Source organism: Caloenas nicobarica, chromosome 3, assembly GCF_036013445.1.
Source record: "Caloenas nicobarica isolate bCalNic1 chromosome 3, bCalNic1.hap1, whole genome shotgun sequence".
Classification (NCBI taxonomy): domain Eukaryota; kingdom Metazoa; phylum Chordata; class Aves; order Columbiformes; family Columbidae; genus Caloenas; species Caloenas nicobarica.
This window is the reverse complement of record NC_088247.1, coordinates 110,842,699-110,856,014: the sequence shown is the minus strand read 5'-3', so window position 1 is coordinate 110,856,014 and position 13,316 is coordinate 110,842,699. Positions and strand designations below refer to the sequence as shown.

At 38.5% G+C, this 13,316-nt stretch overlaps 1 protein-coding gene across 5 annotated transcripts in view; it reads left to right on the top strand.

Moving 5' to 3' along the window:
- Nucleotides 1–13,316, top strand: part of SOS1 (SOS Ras/Rac guanine nucleotide exchange factor 1) — a 50,795-nt gene that overhangs the window by 6,070 nt on the left and 31,409 nt on the right. For all 5 annotated transcript variants that reach the window (XM_065630778.1, XM_065630777.1, XM_065630780.1 and 2 more), the window contains 5 exons: nt 3,404–3,529; nt 5,797–5,928; nt 6,491–6,655; nt 10,166–10,375; nt 10,843–10,986. In XM_065630778.1, coding sequence (XP_065486850.1) covers nt 3,404–3,529; nt 5,797–5,928; nt 6,491–6,655; nt 10,166–10,375; nt 10,843–10,986 — 777 coding nt within the window. The remainder of the gene's footprint in view (nt 1–3,403; nt 3,530–5,796; nt 5,929–6,490; nt 6,656–10,165; nt 10,376–10,842; nt 10,987–13,316) is intronic.

Genomic DNA, 13,316 nt, shown 5'->3' with positions numbered 1-13,316 from the left:
AAGCTTTATATGAAATAAGTTGTTAAGGTTTATGACGTAAGATCAGATATATTTATCTTTGTATTATTCATTAAGCACTTTTTAAAATTGGTTTCATTGACATTTTCTGGTAGTTTAGATTTATGATGGTTACCTAATTTTTAAGCTATTTCCATTCCTGTTAAAAATTCCTTGCTCTTGTTGATTTTAAGGGAAGGAAAAAAAAAGCCAAGTGGTCATATCATAGGATTTTTCTGAAGTGCTATGAATTTTCTTGAGCAGACACTGCTTGTCTCCACTTGTATTCTTAAACAGAGCATGAAAAACTGTTTAAGAAATGCTGGCTCTGCTTATCTTCAAACAAAGAGAATCCTGGTTGTTTCTCTTCTGGGAATTAAAAAAGATTGAGAAGATTGAACATTCAAAAAAGTCATCAAATGAGTTGAGTGAAAACAGAGCCATGGAGGCAGGGATTTGAAGCTTATGTGGATTGTATTTGCCCATTAGAATTTGCTGGGGCATTTTGAAGAATTGAAGCTTTACTAAAAGAGCAGCTTAAGATCTTTTCACAAATTTCCCTTATCTTAGGATGGACATTTTTTTTGTGTGTAGGAGGGAAGGGATGGGTTCTGTCATTATAAATGACAGATTTAGATAAGATTCTTATCTAAACATCACTGCACTTCAGAAGTTAAGTCTGTTTTTATCATGTATATTCCTAACATAGGACTCTGAAGGATCTGGTGGGATTCAAGCCATATTCCTCCTTTTCATAGGTGATAAGGCAGGGTGGCCCAGTTTTTTTAACTTAAAATCCGAGCTGACTTTATGAGAAAGATGGAAACCCCCGGTAACTTAATCTTTTTTGAAACTGGTCATGTGACAGTGTATGCTAACAGCCGTTCTCATTTCTTGTCTTCTCTTACTAAATCTTGCATCTTACCCAGTCTTGCATCAAGATAATGGACTTCTTGGGACTTGCTTTGAGTACGCTCAGATAACACTGTTTCATTCTCCGTCTGAGCTTTTCGGTACTGTAGTAGTGCAGATACTAAAATTACACATTTCTATAATAATTGTACACCAAGCTATCCTGTAATTTTTCCTTGTTAAGTCTAGTTGTTTTCTTTTGCTTGTATGTCTTTGAACCCTAAACGATACTAAATCTCACTTAAGTAGCAATGAAGCTTATTTACTACCAACCTAATATAGATAAACTAAGCTGTCAAGCCAATAGTACCTCATGATGTTTTCCTCTGCTGAGGTGGATATTCTACTAAAGTAGAGCTTGATAGCGCCAGAAGATGATGGCCTTCGAGAAGAATGATGTGATTGCTGCTCAGACATAAATGCTTAGGAGCAATGTTTGGAACTTTATCTCCTGAACTAGGAGTAGGTTATCGTTGTTGACTCTGCTTTGGCTGGCTATGGGTAATGTTTCAGGTCATGGCCTGATGTGGTATTTTTGTTTGTTTTTTCTTACTCCTATAGACTCTGTGTTACAGACCAGAAAAGTTGTGTTAAGGCTGTTTCAGTCTGCAGTCTGTTTTCTAAGTAAAGAAGAAAATAGAGCTGCTCTTCACCAATGTGATTTATCATGCTCTGTATTTTTACTATCGAATTGACTTAGTTGTTTAACACTTCTGGAAATACAAAGTGCTAGAGTATACTGTAGGGTGAATGTAATACATATTTGTTCAGTTTGGCTTCCAGGCACCTCAGATCAGCTCTGATCTTTAAGAGAATACTTCTGCAAGTCCATAATTTCTGGTATTAAGATGTTCCAAGCTTGTACAGTATTTCAGATGTTAGTGTTTGAATTGTAAATAATGGTTGGGACTTCTGGGCATGCCGTTACTCGGGTACATCCACAAACACACTCTGTAGCTGTGCACAGTCAAGTTCTTAGGAAAAATGAAACTGCTGGCATAATCAAAATAGTAGCGTTAGCTAGTCAAATGAAGAGAAGTTCTCCTGTTCTATTTTTTGCCGGAGTGCTTTTAAGTTAAAAAAGCAATAACTTCTGCACCTGCTGCGTAAGGGTATGCAATCTGCAAGAAACTAAACACATGTTCTAGCATATTTAAATCTGAACAGCAGTTAAATGAGCACCATTTATGCCCAGACATGAAGTTTTCAAACTGTGTGCCTTAGCAGGCAAGTTGATTTCTCTTCAAGGCTGTTGTGTGTTTGAACTTCATAACGTTTAATTCTTGCCATAACCGCGAAGAGGAATGAAAACTCAGGTATGAAATTAAATAATTATGGCACCATTATTTGACTATAGACATAGGTTTAACATTTGGATGACACAGATTGGTGGGGTTTGGTTTAAGGTGGTTCAACTCTTGTGTTAGTGACTGAGAAAACTGGAGGCATTTTGAGTTGCGTGCAGTGGAATGGTAAAATGATAAATTGGGACTTGAAAGATCCGTTGCAAAAGTTCACAGTCAGCTTGCTGTGGCATAATATTTGTCATGGATGTAGGACTGAGATTAAACTGCCAGTCTGTTTAAGCTCTGAAGCACCTGAAATTTGCATACCTGAAATTTAAACTGGTTAGAACTGTGCTGTTTTGTGAACTACAGATGTGCAAAGAAAAGCTATACTGGAGGCTTGTTTCAGAAGTTAAATGTCTGTCTGCAAAAATAATGGGAGGAGCAAGGAGGATCGTGCCTCAGTGGAATCACACCAGTGAGAATTTACAGACACTTATGATGTACAAGTATGTCATAAAAGTACAGGGACCAAACTTTAAAAACCTCCCAACTGCCACTTAATGCCAGGACAACACTGTGGCCTTTTTTGAAGTGTTTTTTACTCTAGAGGCTGACATAGTTTTTTAAAAAACAGCATGGAAACAAACTTCTAAACCAATCTTATTTTAGTGAGAGCTAACTAGGAATGGATTAAATAATTTGAAGGCTACATACTGGTGAAGTCATTGCTGTTTCTGTAGTGCTGTCTCTGTGAAAAAAGTTCTGTATTTCATTATTATAGATTGAGTGATGAACAATGAGTTGTAAAAGGGAGAAAACCCCATGTCTAAAACATCTTGTACAAACAATGATTTAAGAGCTAGGGGAGAAAGATAAATATATGCAGGGTTTTTAAACTGTTTTCCTAATTGCACTGCTAAGCACAGTTATTAACTAGCTGTTTTCTTGACGTTAAATGTCACAGTGATTTGAGTATCTTTAATATTTGAGATTAGTGTTTCTATCAGGTGTAGATGAGTGTTTCAGTCATGTTCATCTGGTGTGCCTTAATAGAACTGCGGTTTTGGGTTGGATTTTTCTGAGCTGTTTGGCTCGTTCTTTTATCATGTTGTTTTGGTTTTCGTTTTTTGTGGGTTTTTTGTAAGTAAAGCATGTGGTTTGGGGAAGAGCAAAACTCAAAGCTTGAATTCTTCTGTTTCCTATAGGTTCAGGTGCAAGTCCATCCTAAACTTTCCTCTACTGAAGATGCGTTACAGTATGTGGAGGAGTTAATTCTCCAGTTGTTAAATATGTTGTGTCAAGCCCAACCAAGAAGTTTTCTGGATGTAGAGGTATAGAGAATAATTATTACAAATCTGAAATAATTTGAACTGTTGTATGAAAAGTTAATATATTCATCATTTCATTATGTAAAAAGGAAAGCAATAATTAATATCTTTATGTAGCAGAACCTTCTGCATAAAGCCTGCTGAGTTACCTAATAGCTGATTTTCCTATCAATTGATTTTCTTGTTCAATGCACAGTAAAACTGCCTCTGAACTGTAGTAGTGTGTAATAGATGGTGACCGTAACTTGTGTACATAAAGCTGACTGGTTCTTTTCAGAAGATCTTTTTTCCCCACTGATATTTCATGCAAACTATAGCTGCTTAGTCCGAGGCTCTTGTGCTGCTTTCTCAGCATAGTGATTTAGGCTGATACATCCCTTGTCCTCCCAGAAATTTGAACAAAAATAGTTCAGTCATTTTCTCAGAATGAGTTGAGGAAACACCTCTTTCCTCTATATAGAAACCTCTTCTCTTACAATTGCCTTTTCAAAAATCTGCAACATCTGCTCAGAAAAGCAGCTTGATATTAGAGAAGAGGGCTTGATCTGAGTTTCTCCATCTGAGAAACAAATTAGCTGAGCTTCTAAGCCCATGGATATCTTAGTAGTCCTTTGTGCTTAACTGTGGTTTGAAGACTTTGGTGCCGAGTCACAGACTTGGTGTGCAGTGTGCCTGTTGTTTTCCAGTATTCAGGACTGCCTGTGCTGGGTTAGGTAACAAAATAAATGCAACTTCCTCAAGTTCTGAAGAAAGTGGACTAATGGGGGAAAAAAAACCCAAACAACAAAACAAAACAATGAAACCAACAAACAAACACACACATACCCCACAAACAAAAAAACATACACAAAAACCCCAAAACAAAACCCCTTAAAAAAAAAAAAATAGCTGTCTCTGAGCTCAGGATTCGTGAGTTGCATCCTTTCTCTTCTCTTTTGAACACTGATGACACCTCTAATAGTGTTCCAGTGTCCCCTTTAATGGCTGCCCTGTTTTGCAACACCATTCTGGTCTGGCAACTCAAGAGACAGGAGGTTTGTGGAAGATTGTTTGATGCTGTGTTTTAAACAGTACTAACAAAAAACTTGACACGCAGCATTGCATTATGAGTCTTACGGCTGTGAAGTCAGAATGAGAAGTGCAAGAATTTGAGATGATACAAGCAACCTCAATTTACCCCATTTGTGTTTATGCATGATGATGCTCTCTTGAATTATGTGGTCATATGCATTTATTTTTTCCCCCAGGACACCTCTATTGTTCAATCAGCAGGCTGGACTATGTTAGGGAAGTGAATTGGTATTAGTGAATGAGGTTTGGTTTGGGTGGTTTGGTTTTTTGGGGTTTTTTTTGGTAGGACCTCTGCTTTATAGAATGGTATTCTGTCCCAGTTTTTTGTCAGAAAGTTTTTATTTAGGTACCTTGTCCTGTACCAGCTCTTTGTAAGTTGTCATTAACATCATCTTCCTCATTTTGTGATTGCTCAAACGGGGCTCATATTTACGTAAGTGAGCACTTGCAACCGAAACAGTCAGTGGGAACTATGATCTGAAAAAATGTGAAGTTATCTGAGAAATTAAGATTTCTTGCATCGGTGAACATCCAGGACTACCAAAGATGGTGAAGCTTTTGAACTCCCATAGACCTGTGTGTGAGTTCCAGCAGGAGAGTTGTTCAGTGCATAGGAGAGTGTAGATGTCTTCAAGCACCCTGACTGCTGGAATGAGTACATAAACGGGGGCATAGATGGTCCAGCTATAGACTATTTCACTGTTTTAAAATACGTGGGTGCTGTTTGACATTCTCTTTTCCTATTATGTTCATTGCCAGTTTCTATGTATACAATCTGGGCCATATGCTGATCAGTAAAGGTGGAACAGAAGATCCATAATCTCATTCAGTGACCATTCTGTACAGGAAGCAAAGTGCTAGGATAAAATATAGTCATGTGTTTAAATGCTGAATTACCAGGCATGTGCACAAGGGGAGCAAATTGTGCCTGCAATGACAACTTAATTCTCGCATTCTCAAATTTTGAGCACTAGATTGTTCTATGATAATGATATTCTGATACAGCCTTATGAATGTAGTGAGCAGCATGTACCAAAATGATAAAATTTATGCATATTGTACAAGCTTTTATAGTTGAAGTACTAAAGTTAGCAAACATTCCTTTGTTAAATAATGACAAGCGATTCGATAATGTAGCAATATTGCTAAGCTCTTTCAGATTGTGCATTTGCCCTTCAGTCCTTTTTTTTTTTTTTAAGGATCGTGTTCAAAAAAGTTTTCCCCATCCTATCGATAAGTGGGCAATAGCTGATGCTCAGTCTGCTATTGAGAAGAGAAAACGAAGAAATCCATTATCTCTCCCAGTAGAAAAAATCCATCCCTTATTAAAGGTAAGCAGTGATGTAATCTTGCTTTTAGAATGCAATTAGAAGTTGACACCTGTTTTTCATATTATGTCTGTATGCTGCCCAAAATGTAAACAAAAAGGAATATCTATGTTTGTGACATAGTTTGAAGTGTTCCAGTTTAGTTAATTGCATATATTTCTTTTTCCCTTAGAAAAATGTTTATTCTCTATTGGATAAACAAAGCCAAGAACTCATTTGCTATTAATTTGTTTGTTCTTGTTTTATTTTGCATGACTACGAAAACGCTCATGAAACTTCTGGAAATAGCCCTAAATGTTTAGTGAGAGGTTTTTGGGACAGTCGTTGGCTGTTGTCACTTCCACAGTTAATAGAGCAGCATTTACAATGACACTGTGTCTTCTCTAGGCCTACAGACTATTGTTTCTTTTACTAGTACAGACTGTTTCTATTACTAAAACAGAATGTGGTTATGTGGTCAATGTTTATTGAGCAGGGTCTTAAACTTTCTGGTTTTAGTTGTAACCTATGGTCTGTGTTTCATGGACTGAGTAACAGGGGAATGCTTTTTTTTTTTTCTTTTCAGGAAGTTCTAGGCTACAAAATTGACCACCAAGTGTCTGTTTACATAGTGGCAGTATTAGAATACATTTCTGCAGACATCTTAAAATTGGTTGGGAATTACGTGCGGAATATAAGACATTATGAGATTACAAAACAAGATATTAAAGTGGCAATGTGTGCTGATAAGGTAAGTTTAACTCTTGTTTCTCATGTTAATGGAAGTTTTAGTTAAGTTTTGAGAGGACAATGTCTGTTGCTTATTAAATACGTGGAGTGTTGTACCTTTGAAAGAAATTGCTGCCATAAAGTATGGTTCCAATAATAGAGTAAAACTACCAAAAAGTTAATTAAGCTTACAGAGCTGCTCCTTGTGCTTATTAGTAGTTAAGTCTCTCTTCCTTTTGATATCAGTTGTCTAATCTCAGCAAGGTGTGAATACTTTAAAATTTGTGGAGCAGCACTAACTTGAGAATTCAACATTCCTAAGCTGTAATAGTGGAACCTCATATTGTAGTTTTAAAAAAGAAGGCTGAAATTAAGCTTCAGTGTTCTCTCAAAATAAATAAGACTGTATTGTGTGTAAAAAGTAGTGTTTTGATGGTCCTGCATTAGGATCTCAGCCTAATCCTCCTAGCAGTCCGTATTTTTATCTGCAGGTAGTCTTTCTTGTAGCTTCAGAAGATTCATTAGGTTCAGACAGGAATCGCCTCTTCCCAGCAGTGACAGAGCAAGGTCCCGTCTGCCTTTGCACTCTAGCTTCTGTGGCTACCTCAGTAGCATCTCCATTGTTTAGAAAACAAAGCTTGAAATTAATCCTTCAAGGGATGGGATTTAAAAATCTCGAATCTTGCTGAAGTCTAGGGATTTTCAGATTTACCACCTCTTTTCAGTATTTTGTCTCAGTCTATGTTGATAACTTCAGTTGGGATCATCTCTGTGTTTCAATGAATGCCTCTGTATCATTCCTGCTTCCTTTTTTTTTTAATCCTACTTTCTTTACTCTCTTTTAAGATATCTCGTGGGGTCTTGAAGAGTCAAGTACTTCTCAGAACAGTAGTCTTGGTCACTCTTGCTTTTGGGTGTATCTGTCTGGGTCATTAGGGCAGGGTTTGGAGGTGTATGTTTGAATATTTGTCATAGAATAGTATCAGGAACAAGTGCTGTTGCTGCATACTTCTATCCTGGGAAAGGTGCTGAGCAGAAAAGCCATGAGGAAGGTGATTTAGGAACTTTCATTCCATTACATTGGAGGAACTCTTTCATGTGTACACTGAAGAAACTTTTGCAAGACTCTGAAGCAGGCTGAGGTTTACTGCCTCAACAGAACAAGCCATTGAAAAGTGCTCCTAAGCTGGTTTCTTTCCAGTTGCATCAAAAAACTTCATAGTATGTTATGTTCCTACCCATAACATGTGTTCTGCTTGTTTTTATCTTTTTAAACAAAACAACCAGAACAGTTTCTTGGCCCTGTGTGCCATTTTTTTCTCTAGCACTTTCACACTTGCTTTTGTGCCATCCATCTATCTGGAAAATTTTGCCTTGTTTGCAAAAAACAAACTCCCTTAAAATGCAAGCTGTTTTTCTTCTTCTATCTGCTCATGTTTCTCACTGCTCTAAATTCAATATCTGGGGTATAGTTACTTTGTTTCTGTGTATTTGATACTAGTGATATACACATGTCCTGAATACAGCCTGGAATCCTCTGGCTCAGGTATGTGCTAGAACTGTGTCCATGAAGTAGTTAGAAATGTTGAGGCATCCTTGAATACCTGCATTATTCCATGTAATTTCCTACAGTAGTGACCCTATATAATGTCCCATTCCCCAGAATTAGTTAGGATTCTTCTTATAACCTGAGTTCCATGTACATTCGCTGCCTTTAAAAGATTAATCACCTTCTTAGAGCTTCAGAAGTCAGTCTTAATGCAAAATGTCCATCGTCCTGCTTTTGAGAAGCTTAAGAGTAGGATGCGTTGCAGGGACCTTTGACTCACTAGGAGAAAGAACGTGCTGTGTGCCCATCTCCCTCCTAACCAGGCCTGTATATTTTTGAGGAGTGTTAGAACAAGACCTTTGTGAAGAATTACTGCTCTGTGTAGATGTGTGTGTTCCAATGTTCAAGTCTGATGAACCCACTAGACCATCTCTTGAACTTACAGATCCCCAGGTATTCTCTTGTGGAATAGTTCATTTGTCTAGTATCAGTAGTCACCAGCTTGGTTAACCGACATGTCTTCTGGAGAAGTGCTTGTAACATGCTTTAAAGAAAGAAGACTTCTGCTGTAAATACTAGAGTAAATGTCATGTTGTTTGTGGTTCATTCAAAAGTTTAATTCTTGATCTCCAGTTTTATGGGTACTTTGAAAAACACCTTTTCATTCTGTTTTCTGCCATTTAAAAAAACTCTAGTTAATGTTTAATGTGTTAGCCTTCCCTCCTGTGGTTCTCAGAGGAGTATTTACAACTTTATCCTGCAGTCTTTTCACTGATTGACAGCAGTCATGTCAGTCTCTGCAGTAACAGGCATAGGTCGCCATGGCTTCACCTCCAGCTGTTTGGAAGCAAGCAGCACTTAAGTTCTCATTTATTTTGAAGTTCACAAGCTTTGTTTGATACATGCATGACTTCCTGGAAGGAGTGTAGCTCTGGGCAGCAGGTGTGTCTATAAATACAGTCCCATCTGTCTATCTCAGGACAAAGTCATCTTGTATCTTGAGCTACATCTTATGCCAGTTTGTTGTTAAGATTTCCTGCATCATTGTAGATTGTTTGTGGACTCTCTTTAGTTTTTATTTCTGCCCAAGTTAGTTCAAATTAGGATGCCTTTTACTAATTTTCAGTCAACTTATTTAGTTTACTTTTAAGATGTTCTTTGAGTATCATGGAAACAACCTGAAATGTGGTATCTGTTTGCAACTTGCTAAGTCATTGTAATGACTCCTGGCTCAGATACCATGTTTGGAAGAAGCGTTCAGTGATCCACTTCTCTTGAGAAGTTTGAATTATTAATTGCTGGTGTTGGTAAGCCTTGCCTGGGTATGAATTGGGACCTCTGGTTGTCATAGTTTTTAGAGGTCCTTTTGCCTGTGTAGTTGTGCAATGTGACTACTACCTTTCCCAAAGCTGATGCCCTTCCTCAAGGGTCTGTTTTAACAGGAGAACTTGGGAGTTATTAAAGACAGAAACCAGGCCGTGCAGAGTGTGTGGGCAGGCCAGTATTCATCACAGGTAGATTATAGGTTTCTGAGCATGATCACGTGTGACTTCCTGTTAAAGCTAAAGCTGAAAAGCCGAAGTGCACGGGCTTTTTGACTTCAGATAATATAGTGGCTTCAGAAACTTAGATTATGTATGGCTAATTCAGAGTAATAGAATACAGCTAAATGGTAAATGTGTCTGTCTACTTCATAGACCTCCTAAGATTGTAATTTATTTTAGAACCACGTTCTTGGAGAGATGCCTGGATTGGCCTAAATGACTGGGAATTCTTCAGATATTGCCACTGCAAATAATGAATTGCAAATTCATAGCAATGACTATTACTTTTGTAATGCTCAGTCGAATGATAATATGTAAATCTTACTGCTGATCAGTCTGATTTCATGGGAATAATAGTTTTCCTTTACTGATAACTTACTGGAAGGTCTTGAAAAGAAGTTGTTCTCACTTTGTGGATTTCCCCTTCTTTACTACCTAGGTATTAATGGATATGTTCCATCAAGATGTAGAAGATTTAAGTGCACTAACTTTATCTGATGAGGAACCCTCCACCTCAGGGGAGCAAACCTATTATGACCTAGTGAAGTCATTTATGGCAGAGGTTCGACAATATATAAGGGAACTAAATCTCATTATCAGAGTTTTTAGAGAGCCATATGCCTCCAACTCCAAACTGTTTTCATCTCATGTAAGTATTGTATAAACCACAAAGAAAAAAATCCTCTACTGTAATATCTGAAAATCTAGATGAACACTTCTAGAATTTACCTGTTGTCCAGTTTAATGTATCACTAGTAGAAGAAGCACTTGTGGGGAAGCACTGGTTTTGTACAACTGTGGAAGAAGCCACCCAATTTCCTATATTCAGTTGCAGGCCTGTAATTTAAGATTTGTCACTTCTCTTTGCTATATCTGAATAATTGTAAATTTTAATATATTTATGCATATATGTAGTAATTATTTTAAAAATGAAGTATGATCTTGCATAAATTATACAGGAAGTATGTAATAAAATATAATATAAAATCTTGTTCTGATTAAGGAAGTGCTTGACTTTTGTATCATAACAGAGTAGCTTTGCACATAGCATTCTTCCTCTTAGAAATTGTGTCTAATTCTGTGTTGATTTTTTTCTGGTTCCGTTGCTATTTGCAGGATGTGGAAAATATATTTAGTCGTATATCGGACATTCACGAACTTAGTGTGAAGTTACTGGGCCATATAGAAGACACCGTTGAAATGACAGATGAAGGTAGTCCTCATCCACTCGTAGGCAGCTGTTTTGAAGACATGGCAGAGGTAAGAGAATACTTGAGGGTTTTTTTGCTATTCATATGTGTTTTAATGACTTGCACTTAGATGGTAAGTGCATTTCTTTTCTAGCTGCCTTTGTTTAGGTTGAGATCTCTTCTTTCAGATCCACCATGATGAATAGACTGCCCATTTTTGGTAGTACTTTTACCTTTTTAGTCTCTAAACCTCAGTTTTTGTAAGGCTGTTTAAACTTCAGAGAGCACAGGAGAGAAAAAAAATAGGAAAAAACCCCACAAAACAACAAAACACCTGTGACTAGACTTTGACAGAAATTGAGGTGTTTTGTAAATCAGCTGTAGATCAGGATTGCTATGGAAAGATAAAGTGGAACAAGGGCTTCTTTGCCGAGAGGCTTGCTAAGCTGGTGAGGAAGGCTTTTGAACTAGGCTTGTTAGTGGAAGGAGACCAAAGCTTGCAGACTGAAGAACTTAGAGGAGGACATGCATAGCAGAAAGCATGACAACAAAGGCTCTTGCGCCTTCTTCCTGAGAAGGTGGGATGACCAAAAGCTCATTGGTGTCTGTTTCCCCTGTTCTGGACTGTATGAAAAAATATAGGCACTCAGGAAGGACAGGTAGGAAAGATGAGGCCAGGAGGCTTGAAAGGTCAGCCCAAATACATGGAGCTCTGTTACAGAATGAATAATAAGCTGGTTGAATGCTTAAGGAATGAGATCTGAAGAGGAGGCCACCAGAGGGCATGTTGTGGTCAAGCTGCTTCTGCAAAGAGGGTCTAATTGACAAGTGACCAAAACCTTCTCTAAACAAGTAGGAGTCATCTCATTATCATGGGTCCTGGTTCTTTTGGGAGAATAACCTTCCTGACATCTACTGGGTGGACAACTTAGTGTGGTTCAAGTAATCCAGAAGATTTCTGGAAGGCACCAGGGACGGCTTTTTGTGGCACATGCTGGTGGACCAACTAAGAAAGGTGCTGCACTTGACCTCTTTCTCTTGAACAAGGAAGAACTGACAGGAGCATTGTAGCTAATGGCAGGCTTGGCCACAAGTGGTAGAGATGGTAGAGTTTAAGGTCCTGAGAAAAGTGAAGTTGATAAGACTGAAGACCCTGGGCTCTGGGATAGCAGATTTAGCTTATTCAGGGAATTGGGAGGCAGGATCACATTGATGGCTGCCTTGAGAGTAGAAAGGGCCTCAGGAGAGCTGTTTATGTCGTATGTTCGAAACACAAAGAATATGCATTCCTAGTCCGTGAGAAAAAGGGCAGGTGCAGCAGGAGGCAAGGACAAGTGCAGTTTGGAGTTTCCTGTTCAACCAAACTCAGGCTGTTCACTACAAGAAAGACATCGAGATGCTGGAGCACATGCAAAGAAGAGCAACAAAGCTGGTAAAGGTTCTAGAAAACGAGTCCTGTGAGGATCGGCTGAGGGAACTGGGTTTGTTCAGCCTGGAGAAAAGGAGGCTCAGGGAAGACCTTATTGCTGTCTACAACTACCTGAAAGGAGGTTGTAGCGTGGAGGGTGTTGGTCCCTTCTTCCAAATAGCAAGCGATGGGATGAGAGGAGATTGCTTCAAGTTGCACCAGAGGAGGTTTAGATCGGATATTGGGAAAAATTTCTTCACAGAAAGGGTCGTGAAGCACTGGAACAGGCTGCCTTGGGAGATGGTTGAGTTGCCATCCCTGGAGGTGTTTAAAATATGTGTAACTGTGGTGCTTAGGGACATGATTTAGTGGTGGACTTGGTAGTATTAGGTTAATGGTTGGACTTGATAATTTTAAGGATCTTTTCCAATCTAAATGATACTGTGATTCAGAAAGAAACACAGGCTTCCTAGAAGGAATGTAGAAACATTGTCTAGGTTGGTGGAAATGATATTAAGAGGGCTGCAGCTCAGCTGGAATTAAGCTTGGTGAGGAATGTGGAGGAGAGCAAGAAGAGCTTCTATAAGGTATTGTAAAATAGCACAAAAAAGATGGTAGAAAACACAAGTATCTTGCTCATGGGGTGAGAGGACCTGTGCTGGAGAACATGAAATGGGCTGAGGTGTACTCAGTCTCCTTTTCTCAGACTTTACTAGCAAGATGTGCTTCTAGGTCTCCCAAGTTAGGCCCGCTACCAAAGATTGAGGGAGACAGGTGAAAGTTAAAGCACAAGTTAGGGGCTATTGGTCTAAGGTGGTTATATGTAAGTCTATGGGGCAGGACAGCTGGCTTATGTCATTGCAAGGTCACTGTCTAGAATTCTTAGAATTTAGTGGTGAGCTGTGAAAGTCTCCAGTGACCAGAGATAAAATATGCATGTCTAATCTCAAAAAGACTGAGGAGGATCCTAGAAACTAGAAGCTAGTCAGCCT